Source organism: Globicephala melas, chromosome 2 (assembly GCF_963455315.2).
Source record: "Globicephala melas chromosome 2, mGloMel1.2, whole genome shotgun sequence".
NCBI lineage: Eukaryota > Metazoa > Chordata > Mammalia > Artiodactyla > Delphinidae > Globicephala > Globicephala melas.
Window position 1 is genome coordinate 136,499,291 of NC_083315.2, and position 19,278 is coordinate 136,518,568.

The 19,278-nt window shown below is 40.3% G+C and overlaps 1 protein-coding gene across 1 annotated transcript; it reads right to left on the bottom strand.

Moving 5' to 3' along the window:
• Positions 1 to 1,109: 1,109 nt before the first annotated feature.
• On the bottom strand, positions 1,110 to 17,588 carry DHRS7 (dehydrogenase/reductase 7). The gene is made up of 7 exons (XM_030855145.3): positions 17,308 to 17,588; positions 10,995 to 11,147; positions 9,132 to 9,238; positions 8,423 to 8,662; positions 5,718 to 5,840; positions 4,295 to 4,510; positions 1,110 to 1,623 (listed from the first exon to the last, which is right to left on the bottom strand). The coding sequence occupies exons 1-7, from the start codon at positions 17,438 to 17,440 to the stop codon at positions 1,576 to 1,578; spliced, it is 1,020 nt and encodes a 339-aa protein (XP_030711005.1). The 5' UTR covers positions 17,441 to 17,588; the 3' UTR covers positions 1,110 to 1,575.
• Between the last annotated feature and the right edge of the window lie 1,690 nt (positions 17,589 to 19,278).

The window sequence follows — 19,278 nt, forward strand, 5'->3', positions numbered from 1 at the left end:
TTTTTTTTTTGCAGTACGCGGGCCTCTCACTGTTGTGGCCTCTCCCGTTACGGAGCACAGGCTTCGGACGCGCAGGCTCAGTGGCCATGGCTCACAGGCCCAGCCGCTCCGTGGCATGTGGGATCTTCCCGGACCGGGGCACGAACCCATGTCCCCTGCATCGGCAGGCAGACTCTCAACCACTGCGCCACCAGGGAAGCCCTTGTTTTCTTTTTTTTAAATTACACATATTAGTGAGATCATGTGGTATTTTTCTTTGACATATTTCACTTAGCATAATACCCTCTAGATCCATCCATGTTGTATCAAGTGGCAAGATTTCTTTTTTTAATGGCTGAGTAATATTACATTTTATATAAATACACAACATCTTCTTTATTCATCAATGGACACTTAGGTTGCTGCTGAGATTCTCAATCTTGTGTTTTATATCTTTAAATATACCAAACATAATTTTCAAGCCTGTGTTTAATAATTCCATTATCTGGGATCCCCTGTGGACAAAAGGAGCACTATCTTCTGTGCACATAAATTTAAGTATATGTAAACAGAATTGTTATAGTCATCATTTACTTTCTTCACTCATCACCGTGCTTCTAGGATATATCCATCTTGCCATGTATGCATTTATTCCATTGCTTTTACTTGCTGTACCTCATGGTATCACTCCACCATTTACACCTTCCCCATTTCCCAAAGATAGCCACCGGGGTGGTCTTCAACTTCTCCACCAACTATTCCAGTTATTTTATGGGTGTTACCTTGTCTATAGGTAACCTGTGAACTGCTTATACATAAGAACCATGTTCTTCTTCCCCTGTTCTTCTCCCTTCTATTATGGCCTATGCATGTTTTCTACTATAAGGTGCTAAAGATTAAAGTAAAATTAATGATAATAACTAAAATAAGAAGTTGCCAATGGAATCTTCCTGAGCTGAATTTAACCCAGGCTTTACCCCTTACGAGCTCTGTGACCTTGGGAAAGTAACACCTACTTGCTTTGGTCATTTCTTTCTTCATCTATTAAGGTGGATAATACCACCTACCTTAGAGGGCTGTTATGAGAAATAAGTGAATTAACTAATTACAAAGCACCTCAGTACAGCAAATGACATATAATAGATTTTTAATAAATTATGGCTGCTATGAGTCCTACCTACAGCTTCAAATTCCAGACATTTGTACCTGTCAGCTCTTCCAAGAGAGTGTAAGCACCTTGGAAGCATGCCATTTCAGACACTTCTTTATATCTGCCCATTCCCCAGCACTCTGCTTCATGTAATATTCCATGCATTTATGCTAAATGGATTACTGTAATTCTTTGGTTGGCATTCTGCTAACCTAGATTTTAAGCATACATGCTAGAGTATGTTAAAATGCTCTTTAATCCAGGAATGTAGTATGTATTAATACCCTTATTGCAAGACTCCTGGCAATCTTATTTATTACACATTGAAAGGAAAGTTGTATCTATTAAGAAGTAAAATCACAAATAAGTCTTCAGTGCATAAGAAAATTGCTGTTGTTATGTTTTCCGTTTCTCTTTCCATTGGCTTGAAAAATGCAAGTACTCCTTCACTGATATTTTGTCTTCCAGATTTTAAAATAAGAGGAGTCTGCATCCTATAACAGAATGACAGAAACATGAATCAGTCTCTTCTACCCCGGTTTTTGACAATTAATTTCTTCTGTTTTGAGGAGCTATATCATTATGATTCACTGTTGAGAATCCTTATAAAACCTGGGCAAATGCTTAAGTCAGAATAAAAATCATAGCCAAAATTCTAGATCTACACAAAAATATCTCTAATGGGCTTAGCATAGTTATTTCCTTGTCATTTGTTAGCATCTGACTATGCCATTTCATAAATGCTGAAATTTCTATTATTACTCTTCTGGATCAGCATGTCATACCTACACTGACTTGCCTTAGTAAATACAAAGAACAGTGTCTTTAGAATTAAAATAATTGACAGACAACTTCAAAATCTTTTTTGGACTTTGAGTACATTGCTTAAAGAGTAAAACAAGGCAACTCAGTCTCTAAGAGGTGACATTTCATTTGGGAAGATATCCATTTACCACTTTCAAGAATTTGCACTAAATAAGACATAAATTATAACACAAAATTCAATGCAATTCTTTATGCCTAAAATGAATAATGATTCATCAAAACAAAGTTCCAGACATAATGTTCCTACCTTAAATGACAGAAACAAATTCAAGTATTATCAACAAGTACATTTAGTTTGGGATAATACTGGCATCTCTTAACTTAGATGCTTATAAACAAATTTCAATAAGGAGATGGATATATACAATACAAAATAACAGTGGGGAGGAAAGAAGCAAGGAGGAGAGAATTAAGTAAAAAAAAAAAAGAGGAACAACTTTTAAAAGTTTCTAGGGTTTTGTGTAAAGAATAAGGTATATCTCAGAAATGGTTTTGGGAAATGAAAGGATGCCCAGTTTATCATAAAGTGATAAAGCAGTAAGACCACGTAATAAGCAATATTTTAAAGATGTCGGTAGGAAGAGAGAGGTCATTATTTTTAGCAAATGTGAGATGTAATGAAGTGCCTAGATTTGCTGAGTGATGTTTATATCTTGCAGTTAGGTATTCTGTAAACAAAAAAAAATCCTTCTTACGGACATTCCTGAAAGAACAGCTGCTACACTGAGACTGAAACTCTAGCCCCTAGTCCTTCTTTGCCCTCTGAAACAATTATTTCTATAATGCATTCTCTCTCTGCCATATTATTTAACTCTTTGATCTTTACTGTTTGCTGAATATCCTCCTGCCATCAAAACAAAAGCATTAACAGCTAATACTTAATAATCATAACACTCCACGGTATGTTTTAAGAGCTTTCCACATACTAACTTATTTACTCCCCATAACAGTCCTATGCCTAGGTGCTATCAGTAGTCTCCATTTTGTAGATGGGGAGACTGAGAGAGAAGTAACTTGCCTGGGGTCATGGGACGAGTATGGGGTAGAGCTGGGATTTCAACCTAGGTAGACCGGCACCAGGCTCCATGCTCTTAACCAGGATGCTGTGTCACCTCTTTAGTAAGGTGGCCTTTCCCTCTCAACTCTTATCCATCACTGGGCACAATGCCACTATATCTGCTGTCCTCTAAATTTCAAACCCAGTTGTAATATTTGATGAAGCTCTACCTTCGGAACCATCCCACACTACCAAGTCCCAGTGTTGGGACTTAATGTTACCAAAACACTTATAAATGTTTTGGCCCAAAGCAAACTAGTTAGTAGAAAATGAATAGCCCCCTTCATGATTTTTCAAGCTCTAGACATGTTAGTGCATATTGAAAGTTTTAGAACCTTTAAGTCTCTTTAAGTATTTTGTTTTCTTTTGTTTTTTGCTTTTTTCACTAATTCATTTTCACCGTCCTGCAAAAAGCTGGAACAAATGTCTAACAATTTGTGATTGCTTAAATAGTGGTAGGTTATATAATGATACAAATGGTATGATCCCATTTTATAATTCTCCTTATATACAATCCCTGCTAACATTTCTAAAAGAAGGTAGTAATCACTGAAAGAAATACTTTAACAGTAAAAACCATCCACAGAAATAATGCTTCTTTGCATAATCATATCTATATGATCTATAATTTTTAGCTTAACTCATTACATATCCTGTGCTGTTTATACATTAAACTCTTTTGATGGTCACAATTTTCTCAGAAATAGTTTATAACATTCCTTACTTTTCTGGAAGAATGAGTGCTGAAAGAATGAGCGATCAGCGTATTTTCCTAGACACATCTCAGATGTGCAAAGTGCTTCTGGAACAAAGTCAAAGGAACCAGCACTACATGTAAGAGTGCATCTCTTTTAATAGTGTGGAAGTGCTTTGACGGAGGTAGGCACAGGGCTGAGGTACACCAAGTCCTGGGGAGAAATGGGAGGGGAGGCCAGGTATCAACCCAAGGAGGTGACACTTGTAGGATGTAAACTTGTAAGATGGGTTGGAGTTTGTGGGGACACATGGTAGAGAAAAAGCATTTTGGCCCATACACTAGCCAAACAGTAAGTATAGAAGAAAAAATGGCAATCCTTGATTTGATTTTACCTTGTAGAAAACTTTCTCCAAGACCAGTAGTAATTTATAGTAAACCAACAGATATGCATGGGGGAATGGAAAACTTTCTATACCTTTTGTATTTATATCATGAGGTTGGTGGAAGGTTAGTTTTCAAGCACTAGAAGATGTCATACTTTCCTACAAGACGGATATGTATTCAGAAATGTATAAATCGGTCTTACCACACCATTCTTAAAGTTCTCAATCCTTTTCTTCCCTAATTTGTCGGTTATCCACCAGGCCCAGGTTGGCATATACTGCCACAAATATGCCATTAACAAAAAAGGCTGATCCGCGATCCAAACTTCCTTCAAATCATTGGCCATGCTGATTAACATCAGCTGCACACAACGACTGGCTGCCATCTTGTGGGACTGATCTGCATTGCTGCCTGTAGTCTAAGAAAATTGTGAAAAATTAGTGAGGGATGTGTATTTATCCAAGTTATCTCACAGAACTTTTAGGCTGGAAAGGACCCAGAAGACATCTAGTTGAGTGACTCCTTTAAAGTGGCCTCATGCCCCTTAGGAGTCCCCACAGGTACTAATGGGTTCCTATAAGCTATTTGTAATATTTCAAAAAGCCTAATGGAATTCATACACTTAACCAGATAAGATTGTGCAGGCTAACTACAAGATAAAAGTTCTCTGCTTTTAATTAGAATTGTACCGTCTTAAAGTACTTAATGATAATTCCATGTCACTTAGTAAAAAATTTTAAATTAATACATAGAAATTCTATAAAATATGGAGTCCATGAGGATGAAATGGAGGAAGAAGATAAAAGCGGTTTCTTGGTATTGAACAAATCTGGTACTGCTACTCTAGTTAACCCACTACCATTCTACAAATAAACTGAGGCCCAGAAAGGCAGTAACTTACCTGTGCTCACACAGATCATTTAGTAGTAGCCAGTTCTATATTCCAAGTCCCTTGATTCCTATAATAGAGTGCTTATTCTATTTTACCATAGTGCCTCCACAGAAAATGTGAAAATGTAAACTGTATATATAAACATTTACATAGAAGCATATATAGATTTATATCTCAATAGAAATATTAGTGGAGAAGAAGGAAAATTTCATGGCCTTTAGAGGGATTTTTGTATTAGTGAGTGATACTGGATTCTTCATGAGACATTCACTATTCATTTGATAGATCACATGTGTAATCTATGAGCTGAGGGAAGCACAGGCCTGGGTGAGGCTAACCTAAAATTAGTACAACTCAACAAGCTTTTTTCTAAGCTCCTTCACCATAATCCCTTTTTAAAATCCCAGTAAGATTTAATGTACCAAAATTCAGCCACACAGAACCTTTCAGTGTTGCTATAATTTGTGAATTGATTAAAACTGGGTTTTTAAAATACTGATAGCGCACATAATAGTGGATTACTTATTAGCAGTATCTTAGTAATTTCTTTAGCTTTTATTAAAACTGGATGCCAAAGCCCTATCAGCTAACCTTAACCATTTTCCTAATGCTGAGTTAAGTTCTGTAAAGAGTTCATAAGCAATTCTAACATGAAAACCCTGAGGCATAGTGATATGATGCCAGTGTATAACTACTAAAGCACTCAAATTATTCCCCAACTAGAAATTTTTACCTTGGTGACTTCTTCAGTTAGGGCATTCTTCACAATATTTGATTGCACAGGTCCTGGGCAAATGTTAGAAACTATTATACCTGGGTATGTAGCAAGTTCAATTCGGAGCGTATTAAAAAACCCCTAAAAGGCAAAAAAAAAAAAAAAGCAAGTAAAATTAAATACAGACACATACCTCATGTTTACTAATAGCATGGAATTACTTTTCTTCAACTTTTTTGTTTCTTTTTTCTTTGCGATACGCGGGCCTCTCACTGTTGTGGCCTCTCCCGTTGCGGAGCACAGGCTCCGGACGCGCAGGCTCAGCGGCCATGGCTCATGGGCCCAGCCGCTCCGCGGCATGTGGGATCTTCCCGGACCGGGGCACGAACCCGTGTCCCCTGCATCGGCAGGCGGACTCTCAACCACTGCGCCACCAGGGAAGCCCCTTTTCAACTTTTTATAAAGGACAACAGCAGCAGAAAATATGTTCTGAAATGCCTGAGTAAAGGATAGGAAATGTAATTACGCAAGATGAGGCATTTTTAAGTGTAAGACTGAAGGCAATCTAGAAGAGGCATTCTCGGCTCTTTCCAGGTATGAATGGTTCATCCCCGCATTGGCAGTGGCAGCTCGTGCCACCAGTGATTTAGCACTGAATAAGTGAGAGACTACCCCTGGAGAGTCTGATACACCCTCCCACCTAGTCGCCGCCAGCTCCCCACTCCAAAAGGGTTGCATGTTCTCCATTGAGCATCACTGAGGCTGGGTTTCTTTTTCTCCCTCGAAGTGGCCTAAAGTGCAGATGTTGGGGCAAGGGGGAGCAAGCGGGGATTAGTACTAAACCGAAACTATCATAGAGGAACAGTTCAACCTTTTCAATTACTATTTGAATAGATAATTAGTTTCAGCAAAGATTTATATTTTGGGGGTAGTAAGAGAGTACACAGCTAGTTAAAAATGTAATATGATTGCTTACTCAATGGCTTTTGTAAAAACAAGCTGGACCCTCTAGACTTACAGGATACTGCCCATTTCTAAACCAAATAGGGAGTAAACATCTACATCCCTTCATCTCCTCTCTAAATCAGGAAATATTCCAAGACTACATTGTGATAAACTGAATTAACTGAAAAGCCTAAGCAGCTAACCCAGGGTACATTCATTTATGATCCAATAACATCAAACAGTTACCAGCCTTTAATGCTGATGCCTAACAAACACAGGGTCTTTGAGGGTTCACGCTGTCAGAGACTAATACAGTGCCTGACTGATGGACAGGAAAAAAGGCTTCATGAATGAACTCCTGCACCCTTAACCTTCTGCCACTGTAAGCAAAAGAAGGGAGAGGACACCATGAAAGCCAATACACCAGACACGAAAACCTCTCCTTGTTTGAAATCACATCTAGTATAGTGTGTGAACCTCTGAATGACAAATAAGTTCACTCTCTAGCTTGCTGGGTATCGGGGAAGGAAATGTGCTCTTCAAAAAGAGCCTCCTGGTCTCAGTGTTCAGCTACTGGTATAACCAGAGTCTCAACCTGCCACATGGTATCAGATGATCAAATCCAATAATAAAACAGTGAGTCTTGGAGGGCAGGCCAGACAACTCATATTGTGTTTGACTGAAAGCATCCTGCATGTCTTATGAGACACTAAGTGTGAAACAGATGGGGTGGCCAACTTCCCTCATCTGCCTGCCGGAGACTTGCCCAACTGCTCTGCAGGAAGTAAATGATACCCCATTACCAAATATGAGGAAATCATCACTCCCGTATTTCATTTCATCACTCTGCAACTGTCTGCTCTTCACAGCAGAAAGAGGATCCTAAGGAACCAAAGCTTCAAATTTTCATGAAACTGATGACCATTCAACTATTGCATCTCATTATTCCAACAGTGAAACATTCTACTTAAACTGACCTTCAACAGCATTAATTATAAATCATTTGTCTTTCTTAATCATTCTCCTCCTACTGGCCTTACGATTTAATTTGCTCCATGTTATAGTTTAGTAACATTTCTTATCCACTCTTGAGCCAACATTAAAAATTCATTCGTTTCTAATATTCACATCTCATAAATTATGCAAGCCAAATTAAGCTTTCTCCGAGACTCTGCCTTAACTAGATTTTCTTCTTCCAATGAAATCAGAGTAAACAGAGTCAAGGCTAGTCCCAGTAGGGATATGAAACGCAGGGCTCATCATTCAGTGGGCAGCTCCTACATCTGACATGCATGTACATTTAGAAATTCAGGTAAAATAAACACCAACAACAATGGGGAAGGAAAAAGAAGTCACAGAAATGAGGAGGACAAGTACATCCTGAAATGGGTGTAGAAGAAACAAGGGGTAGACCCCAAATTTGCCATGAAGATGTGTTAGAAACGAGGATAAGGTAAAGGGTGACATGTCAACTAGACTATACAGTTTTCAAGGGCAGGGATCATATCATATCTTATCACCTTTATACTCCCAGGACCTGTTGCAGTGCATGACACAGTGTAGGTGCTCAAGACATGTTTGCTAAATTAGGAAGAGGCATGTAAGACTCAAGTCTTTTTTAGCATCTTCTGGGTAAGTCTTCTACCCGAGATCTCCTTGGGTCTCTCTCTGTCTCCGTACATCACTACCCAGTTCCGTTGATCTCTTGCAGTGAAGGCCATATGCCCCATATACACATTCAGGTCAGTTCTATCCGAGTTCAGTTTTGGCAGCCTTACCTGAAGAGCATGTTTGCTGGCACAATATCCAGCAGAAAGGGGTGCAGATATAACACCCAGGAGGCTAGTCACAGTAACAATTTTTCCTTGCTTCCTCTCAATCATGTGAGGCAGAACACACTTTGTCAAGGACACCGTCCCTAAGTAGTTAACCTCTATTAGCTCCTTGTAGACGTCCAGGCTGGTGTCCACACACAAAGAACGCTGGGATACTCCACCATTGTTGACCAGAATGTCAATCTAATTAAAGAAAATCAGAAAAGAGGCACTTTAGAGATGACCTGTAAATGTATTGTTGGAATTCCCAGGGATGGCTGGTTATATTGTTAACTTGATGAATCAATGGAACAGGATGGTATATTTCCAGAAGTCAGCAATAAAAAAGATAAAATGAAAATCAGAATTCACCTATGGAACTAAATTCTCAACTTAAGTGACTTTTTATGGAAAATAATGTGTCACAAAAATAATAGGCACAGTGGATTTTTAGCTTCTTTTGTTCTACATGGAGGAGTTAGTATTTGTTAAGGGAGGAAAAGTTCTAATTACATAAAGCCACAGACTCAGAGATTAAGAGGCCCAACTCATGGGCCTTCATCACACTGCATGAACCCATTTGCCTAAAGCCCTTTGAATGACAGCACCATAGATGGGAATCTCTTTTGCAGCTACTTCAAAGCAAGATTCATGCACTCAAAATGCTACTTACTTTGCCAAACTCCTGGAGAACCGCTTTGGTAGCCATTTCATGGGAACTTCTGTTAGTCAGGTCAAGGGGCAAAATGAGTATATCTTTTCCTTTCAAATTGCCGTTCTCTAAATAAAGACACTTAAAAATTAATGTGGAAGTCATGTGCTATTTACATTAACATTTAACACCCACCCTACAACCACATTTGGCAATGAACTTGTTTCTGGGTGGCCCTGTGGATGAGGTTCTCTTCAGTGACCAAGAAGAGGACTGGTGGTGATATGGCAACATATCATCGGACAAAAAGCTGGGTACACAGGAAGCAGAATTCCTCTCTTCAGCTTGAATATATACAGCCTAATATTGGAACAGACTCTGGAAGAAATCAAGATTATATTACAAACTAAAAAAAGCAAAAATTTTAGAGCAATTTCTTTAGAAGTACAGAGGTACATCTGTACAACTGTTATATGACAGGTTCACTACTTGATTTTTAAGCACATTTTTAAAAATTTTATGCTGAAAATCAATAAGTTGAGTCCTCCAGTCCCATGACACATAGAAGCTTCCTTCCAGAGGCTAAGGTTTCTAGGAGGCAAACAAGGAAAAGGATACAATCCTGAAATTCGCAACCAAGAAACAAGTTGTGCTATAATGGCCCTTTCTATTTCTGTTCATCAAAAGAGCAACTGAAACTAATTTCCTTGAATAACCTTGAAATACAACAAGGTTGTGTTTCAATAAGAAAAACAAGTAAGTAGAGAAAACAAGAGGTGTAAAGGCTTTATGGGCAAAGGAGTAAATTGTGAAACAGTAACTGTTTTTTAAAAGAAATAGTTTGGACTAATGATCTGACAAAAGGAAACAGCCTTACTCCAGCTAAGAAATGCTGTTATGGTTCATTTCTGCCAGTGCAAGTCTCAACAGAGGAGGAGCAACTGCCGTTAAGAAGTGGCCCAGTTCAAAAACACAAGAAGCCTTTGAAAGCAATATCGTGAAAGAGGGCTTGTGGCCTTGGCAACTAACTCTGTTTCTGGGTGGTTAGTTCCATCAGCAAAGTGAAAGAAAGATTTTTAAAGAATGACAGGTAAATGACCCAAAAAATGGTCTACTGGAAAACTCAAAATTATTTCAGTGTAGATACTAAATGTCCCATGAGAAATAATAACTTTATTACTTGAGGCTGCTTTCACTGTGAACATAACTACACCAAAACCCAAACCGACAAAAACATTGTTGTCCTATATATATGAAAAATACTACCTCAAGTTGCATTTTTCAAACTTAATTCTATTCCGAGACTTCCCTAGTGGTCCAGTGATTAAGACTCCGTGCTTCCACTGCAAAGTGGCATGGGTACGATCCTTGGTCCGGGAACTAAGATTCCCACATGTGTGGCATTCCCCCCCCCAAAAAAATTTAACTCTATTCCTGTTTATTCCTGGTAACAAAAATCTTATACCATTTCCTATGATTTTAATATCTGATGTTTTACCAAAATGTCAATTAAATTTTTCTGGTTACATACATGTATATCATACATAAGAACCAAACTGTTCTTTCTTTAAGACAAAAGTGTAAGACATTTATCTGGTCACTAAAAATCCACTAGCATTTGAGAGAATTGATGGTCACTCCCTAATGCTAAGAACCAGTGTCAAAAAAAAAGTAGAAATGTGGCAGAAAAAAAGAAGAAAAAGGCCAGGCCAGCTAACTAAGAGATGACAAAAGGAAGAGGACTTGGATCAAAGCACGTAGAGCATTTGGAAACAGAGTCCACTGCCCAGGAGAATCCCCCTCTTCTCTCTAAAATTGCCAAATTTTGACTTTGGGTTCTGATTTACTTCTAGGAAGCACCGCTGCTCTTTTAGATGTACTTACCAAGGCATCTTCTTTTCACCCTTTCCAGCTCATGCACTCTTCTGGATGACAGCACAAGAGAAACTCCTAGTTTGGACAGCTGGTAAGCCAGCTCTTCACCAATCCCACTTGATGCTCCAGTCACCCACACCACCATATCAGTCAGCTCCCATTCTATTGAAAAAGGAGTGGGGATTGAGGGGAGAAAATAAGCTATGAGTTACATCCATAAATCAAAGATTAACCAAAGGAAAAAAGTAGTTTTAAACAATATCACTGAATATGAAGACATAATGTGTGGCGCTTAAAAATTTAAATATCCTATGTTTACAGCCTTGATTGTGGTGATGGTCTCACAGGTGTATACTTATCCCCAAACTCATCCAGTTGTATACATTAAATATGGACAGTTTCTTATAATCATACCTCAATAAAGTGGTTTAAATTTTTTTTAATTAAATATCCTAAGAAAACACTTCCTACTTAGTGCTACAAATCACATTAGTAGCAGTTATCAACATGTTATTTTGTGTATGCTAGACTCTTGGTGAGTTTTCCAGACTTTACTTCAAGGTATAACTCCATGGTCTGACTCTAAGACTCTATTTATCTGTATATTTGATCAAGAAAAGTAAGGGTAAGTAAATAGAAAGTATCTGGATTCACATTCTCACTTTCCTTATTCATAAATGAGGGATTCAGATAAGATGATCACTAAAAGTCCCATCCAGTTTTCAATTCTATTATTCTAATTTCTTGCAAATCTGAATATACCAAGTTCTACTCTAGGGTATGGTAGAATCACCCTGGATTTTTAAAGTCATGTTTTCCCCATTTGTCAATCATATCTGATGCCTATCAACTAAAGGTTTTTAGTGCCCCCCAAATGCCTGAGCTTTCACCTTAGAAGAATCTAGTAGTTCACCCAAGAAGAAATACATATGAGCAATGAAATGTACTCTGCTTGCCCAAGTATCGTCTTGTTAAAGATTGTAAAAATTGTAAAAATAAAGCAATGATGAGTGGTTTATTCTCCAGTGAAAAACTTATTTGCACTGAAGCACACGATAGCCACCGTCCATCTGAATTCATAGAGAGTCACTGTAGTGCAGTGTTCCTGTGTGCCTTGTTTATTAAAATGTGTTATTTATCAAAAATAGCAAACAAGGTTTTATTTAAGATACACCTTGCTGATTTTAGATCAGAAAAGTTAAAATCAGGAAACTAGTTTACTGTTTTAGTCAAATAATTCTAAAACCTAACTGGCGGGTAATCAGTACGAGCTCTGGAGACTATCGGCTTAAGTTCCAGCTGTGTCACACACAGCAATGAAATGCTCCCATGTGAGAACTCGGTGCCTTAATTTTCCAAACCTGGAAAACTGAATTAATAATAAAACCTCCTTCATAGGACTGTTGAGAGAAATGAGTTAAAATGTGTAAAGCACTCAGAGCAGTGTGTGACACATACTCAGTGCTTAATAAAATGTCAACTGCAATTGTTGCTAAAATTGATTAACAAATGGACTTTTTGGCAGCAAAACACATTGTATGTTGTAATTTCTCCAGCCAGGGGCAATGGGGTTACTAACTTTAATGGCTTAACATTTTTTCATTGCTTCCTATGTGCTTAATCATATTACCTTATGAAAACCCTCACAAGGACCTTATGAAACAAGAATTATCTCAGTTTTATAGAAAAGGAAACTGAGGTTTACAGAGATTAATTTACAGCACTAGACTGTAAATTTCCTTAAGGCTAGAACCCTGACTCCCTTATTCACTGCTGTGTCCTCAGTGCATCGCACAGAGACTCGCATAGAGAAAGCACTCCATAAATCACTGTTGAATAAACACCCAAGAACCCTGGCAGAGCTAGGATAGGAGTCCAGGTATATCTAGCTCCAAAGCCCACACTGTGATCACTAGCCTACACTGACCACGTTTTAATAAGATCAATATCTTAGAACCCAACTATCTTAGCCATTCAAGAAAATGTCCTCAGGAAAGAGGTGTCATGTAAATATCTGAAGTAAGGACAGAAACATCCCAAATACTGTGTCTGGGCTACAATGCTTTCCTATCATCTTTTTTTTTTTTTTTTTGGCTGCAGCTTGAAGGATCTCAGTTCCCCAACCTGGGCCACGGCAGTGAAAGCTCCAAGTCCTAACCACTAGACCACCAGGGAACTCCCACATCTGATGTACTTTTGTGGAAAGGCTCAACTGAGCATCCTTCCTGAAGGACTTTATCAGGAAAAGCAGAATGTATATTCATAGTCATTCATTGACGACTCATTGTTCCAAAGTTCTGCAATACACAAGACTCCAAGGTGAATATAATTTGTTTGTAACTATTTACTAACTAGCACAGAACTAACAAAGATTTCTTCATTTGTATACCAATATGCAAACATTATTTAAAGGCAACAATGAAAACCCACAGGCTCACATTTACCTTAGTACACCTGCAGTTCTGGCACCCTTCTTCCCACTCTGGAGAAGAAAACTTTTTTATTCAGCACCAACTTTTGTTTAACAATTCAACAGAATCTGGCATACATAACTGGCCTCCCCTAAAGAGCTTCTGAAAGCAGATTCTTGGAGTTGGAAGGACACTTAGAGTTCAACCCTCAACCCAGTTTCAGAATTCTCCCCTCAGGCTGTTGACTACGATCTACTTAATTTCCTCACAGGAAGAGTAAGCTAGTTATCTTTATCTCTGAGGCACCGGTTCCTTTTTAAGGCAAGTCTAATCATTTAAGGGGTTCAGAGATTCTTTCTTATACTGATAACTTTTTAACTTCTATGGACCAGCAGCCATTGGCAGCACTTCTGCCTTGTGGTGTCAGGAAGAATAAATCAAGCCTGTTTTGCACATGACAGTGTCTCATTTATTTGAAGACAGCTGTTATGTCCTCCCTACATCCTTTCATCTCTTGCTTCTCTAAGGCTAAACACCTCCAATTTCTGCTACCTTCCCTCAGATGACATGGCATCCGATTTCCTCACTCTTCTGCTCATACCCTCTGCACAAGCTCCAGCTGGTCAATGTTCCTACTGAAAGGAGCCGGCCAGAGCAGGACACAGGATTCCCATGGGGTCTGGACAGTTCAGAGCAAGGTGACATGACTAAATCGCTTCCCTTGTCCCTCAGAAGGGAGGCTCCGTGAGGGCCCAGGCAGTGGCTGGCTCAGTCACTGCTGTGTCCCCAGTGCCCAGCACAGAGGCCAACACAAGCAGGTATTCAGAAGACATCTGCTGTTGTTTGCAGTTTGTTCCATCAGACACTAAACATCTCCCAGGATTGCCTAATCTTTTCTGGCACTTCACAGTTGACTCACATCGAGGTTACGGCCAACTAAAATCTGAGTCTTCCTCACATGTGCTGCTGTTGAGACTTTTCCTACTCTGGACTGGTGCCATGGATTTTTCTGCATCTACATGCAATAACTAAAATTAGTCACTCTTAAATTTCACCATGTGAGATACATGCTTGGAAATGCAGAGACTATCTCCAGAAGGATACATAAAAGGCAGGAAATGGTGGTTGCCTCCAAAGAGGCATACTGGGTGGCTGGGAGACAAGGGTGGAAGAGAGCTTTACTTGTCACCACACATCCCTTTGTATTTTTAAAATTTGCCTTATGTGAGTATATTGTCTATTTTTTAAAGTGACAAAAAGTAATAAACCTATAGAGAAGAAAAAGAGGATAATTTTTTTTTAACCTTCAAAGAGTCTACCCATCTTTGCAGGCTGAGCTGTTTTGGGAACTTGAGTCTATCTTCATGTTCCTTTAACTTTTTTTCATTATCACCTCACCCCCACCCCCAGCCCCTAAATGTCTTTTTAGTCACTTTTTCCTAATAACTCCTCCAAGACATTTTAATTTCACAGATATACTGTACATCTGTTTATGTATTTACATATATCTATCTTGCTTTACACATAAAAGGAGTTCTATAAAGTTTACTCTTCAGTCAATGCAGGTTTAAGAATGGTGAACTTTAAAAATTAAGTTAAAAGTTAAGTTAAAATTTAAAAGCTATTAACATTTAACTTTACAACTGTAAACTTACAAAAGTTATTTTGCTAAATAACTTGTAATGTATTTACTTAAATTGTAATGTATTATATTACATATGTAAATTGGCAAATTATACAGCTACATAATAATAGCAAAGTAATTAAATGTATTAAAAAACCCTTCAAAACTGATACTTTTCCAGCAAAAGTAAGACACTGAAAAAACTAAATGAATTTCTTAAAAATTACCTTTAGCCACCTTAACTTTTACTTGATATGTTAAAATAACTTTTCATTTAACTAGCTGCTAGATATTGTCAACATTTTTCCTTTTCAGCACTTGACATTATCAGTTGAATAACTTTTATAGAATAATAAAATATAAGATATTTTTATGGAATTCTCAAAGTCCAATTTAACACAAAAGCACTGAGGATCAAACACAAACATCCACAAAGCAGCCAATAGGCACATGCATTCCATCTGTTGAGATGGAGCAAACGACTAAGAGAAAGTCTACCAATCACAGCCATCTATTTACCATAGTTCTGTAGCCCTGATCTTGCACATGTGTTATGTATTTTCCATGAACTCAATGTCAGCCCTACACATGCTATACCCCCAAAAAACCCAAGAAGAAAAATGAACTACTAAGGAATAATATTTTGTTGGATAGAGATGAGCTTTGGAGGGGCATAAAACATTGTACCATCTAAGAATTTTTTCTGTCCCCAAGAACCAATTCTCACCCCTGTGTAAGTGATATGGCTCCTCTCCCCTCCCTGGCTCCAGTTTTTGGGTTTTTTTTTTTTTTAACAGTTTTAATGGAGTATAATTGCTTTACACTGTTGTGTTAGTTTCTGCAGTACAGCAAAGTGAATCAGCCATATGTATACATATATCCCCATATCCTCTCCCTCTGGAGCCTCCCTCCCACCCTCCTTATCCCACCCCTCTAGGTCATCACAAAACATTGAGCTGATCTCCCTGTGCTAGGCAGCAGCTTCCCACCAGCTACCTATTTTACATTTGGTAAGGTATATATGTCAGTGCTACTCTCTCACTTCGTCCCAGCTTCCCAACCCCGCCTCGCCCCCCCCCACCGCCACGCCGTGTCCTACAGTCCGTTCTCTATATCTGCATCTCTATTCCTGCCCTGCCACTAGGTTCATCATTACCTTTTATTTAGATTCCATATATGTGCGTTAGCATACGGTATTTGTTTTTCTCTTTCTGACTTACTTCACCCTGTATGACAGACTCTAGGTCCATCCACCTCATTACAAATAACTCACTTTCGTTCCTTTTTATGACTGAGTAACATTCCATTGTATATATGTGCCACATCTTCTTTATCCATTCATCTGTCAATGGACATTTAGGTTGCTTCCATGTCCTCCTGGCTATTGTAAATAGTGCTGCAACGAACATTGGGGTACATGTCTCTTTTTGAATTATGGTTTTCTCAGGGTATATGCCTGGCTCCATTTTTAAAGCATACTAGTTATCACTTCCAAGCAAACCTCCTCACATAATTTGGATAGTTTCATACAGGAAACTAGGTCCAGGGAAATCCCACTTCCCCCCTGGCCCTTACAGATCCAAAGCCTAGCTCTGGGTAGTCTATTGAATTTCTCTGAGCATTAGTTTCCCTATCTGGAAAATAAGCTTAAGAGTCACTGAAAAGGTGACCTGTCATGTGTGAAAAGGGCCTAGCCCAGTGCTTAGCACATAGAATGCGTTTAGTAAACGACCATCAAATATTAAGCAGGGCAAAGATAAAAGTGAGACAGGCAGAACGCCTTTTAGTATGCCAGTAATGATCTTCCTCCAGGCAAAACGCCAATCCAGTTCTTTCTATGGTTATACTTTTATCCCAGTGAGTAAGCAGGTATGTGGGTGACTCTGGATTACCTCAAATTTAATTTCGCTACTCTGAGTAGAGTGAGAAATGGCAGATAAACAACCGCACAAAGTAGCCTCAAAAGGAGTCTCCTTTACGAACGCACTTTCTCAAAGTATTGTCCTCCCACGCTGCATTTGAATCCCTGGGAGCGGGGTTGAGAATTCTGAGATCTGTGGGCACCCCACAATGCTCTCTTATGCTGGCAACCAGGGAAGTCCATATGGACCAGGACAGAAGACAAAAGGCCCCGGACCCTTCCTCCCCGAACCGCAGCCCCGGGGAAAGACGCAGCCTCGCTTCCCGGAAGCTCCACGCCACCCTTCGCGAGGGACGCAAAGGCAGCGGAAATCGGACCGCACGAAGCCCGGCCTCCCACTCCGGAAAGGCGACTGTGGGTCCTCACCTGGGCGTCGCCCCTGCCACTCGGCCCACAGCAGGGTCAGGTCGCCGTCGGCCCGCAGGAAGCGTAGCAGCTGCACCACGAGAGCGAGCAGCGCGCACAGCGCCAGCAGCCAGAGCAGCAGGTTCCAGCTCATCGCGGCCGCGCGCGCCCTGCTACGTAGGACGAAGGCCGACAGACCAACAGAGCCACCGCCCTAGTCTTAAGCCGCGCGGCAGCGGTCGTGCCTCAGCGCCGCCGCCTCCGCCGCCGCCGCGCCCGCCCCCGGCCCGGGCCCGCCCAGAGAGCCGGCAGAAGGGAGGAGTGGTCAGGTGCTCCCAGACCGGCTCCCGCCGGCCGGGAGCCGACCCTCGGCTGCGCGCGTTGGGCGTGGGCAATGCCGGACCAGCGCCCAGCCCGGCGATCGCTGCCCAGGTTTTGCCTGCTTGTGCTCCTAATAAGGGGTTGCAGTAGGAACAGACGGCGTGGATGACTTAAGCACTTGGCGATACTCCTGTTGGTACGGTAGTTACAGCATTTATAATCTCAAGAACGATTCTTTTACAGTTGTTTTGCGGGCAAATAGTTTTCGAAGCTCAAGAGGAGCACAAATATTCCAACCTATGAATTCGACCTCCTCCTCCCCCTTCTTATCTTTCTTTCTTTAACTAGATGAACCCAACAAACCGTCAATTTGTTTTCCACCCCACGCCACCCCCACCCCCTCACCGAATTAACCCGGTGGCTGAGTAAGACTGGCCCCGTGTCCACCTAAATTTGGAAAGCACCTTGAAAAGTGACCCTGGCCCCATTGCTGAATGAGAAAGTGCAGGTTGGGCAACTTGAGTCTAGTGCTAGGAGCACGGACTGGGGACTTGAGCCAACTCAGTTGGAGTCCGGGTAGCTGAGCCCTCAGTGACCCTGAGTAAATTTTTTCCTTATCTGTACCCACAAAGAATATGTAATTTTTTAAAACAAATTTATTTATTTATCTTTGGCTGCGTTGGGCCTTCTTTGCTGCGCGCGGGCTTTTCTCTGGTTGCGGTGAGCGGGGGCTACTCTTCGTTGTGGTGCGCCGGCTTCTCATTCTGGTGGTTTCTCTTATTGAGGAGCACAGGCTCTAGGCGCACGGGCTTCAGTAGTTGTGGCACGTGGGCTCTAGAGCGCAGGCTCAGTAGTTGTGGCACACGGGCTTAGTTGCTCCGCGCATGTGGGATCCTCCCGGACCAGGGCTCGAACCCATGTCCCCTGCATTGACAGGCAGATTCTTAACCACTGTGCCACCAGGGAAGCCCAAGAATATGTAATTTAAATGAGAAAAATGCCTGTGAGAGGAGCACAGTGGCTCATATGCAGTAATTATATTCATTCTTTTGTAGTTATTAGAATTAATTATTATTATTATTTATTGTTTCTATTATAATTATCATTTCTTAGACTCCAACCTGAAAGGTGAGGGCTTTATTTATAAACTCTATATTCTACACCTATAGAGTTCTCTTACACCGGAAAGCCATAAGAATGTTTACACTGTGTTGAATCAGAAATTGTTGTGATATTGTTCTGGGTTCCTGGAGGAAGATGTGCCCTACCTAGCTAAACCTTGACCCTGACTGATAGTTTATCCTCATCACAACTTGGAATAATATTGCTCAAGAGTTACCCTTTTTGCCTTGTCACCTTTACAATATGGGTTTTGTTTTCCTTATGACAAATGACTTTTCAAATAAGGTGCTTAAAAATAGTTACCAGCTGGAGCTGGAACCGATCTCAGGTTCAGCTGCTCTTGCTCAGTGTTCCAAGAGACAAGGGTTGTTGAAAATAGAAAGATGCTTTATTCAGGAAGCCGGCAACCTAGGGAGATGGTGGACTAGCAACCCCCAAACCATTTCCCACTTGTCAGTTAGAGGGAAAGGGTTTTACAGGGAAAAACGGAGAAGTTTCAGGAGTGTGCAGAACAGCACAGTCAGCTCCAACAAACATCTTGAAACTGGT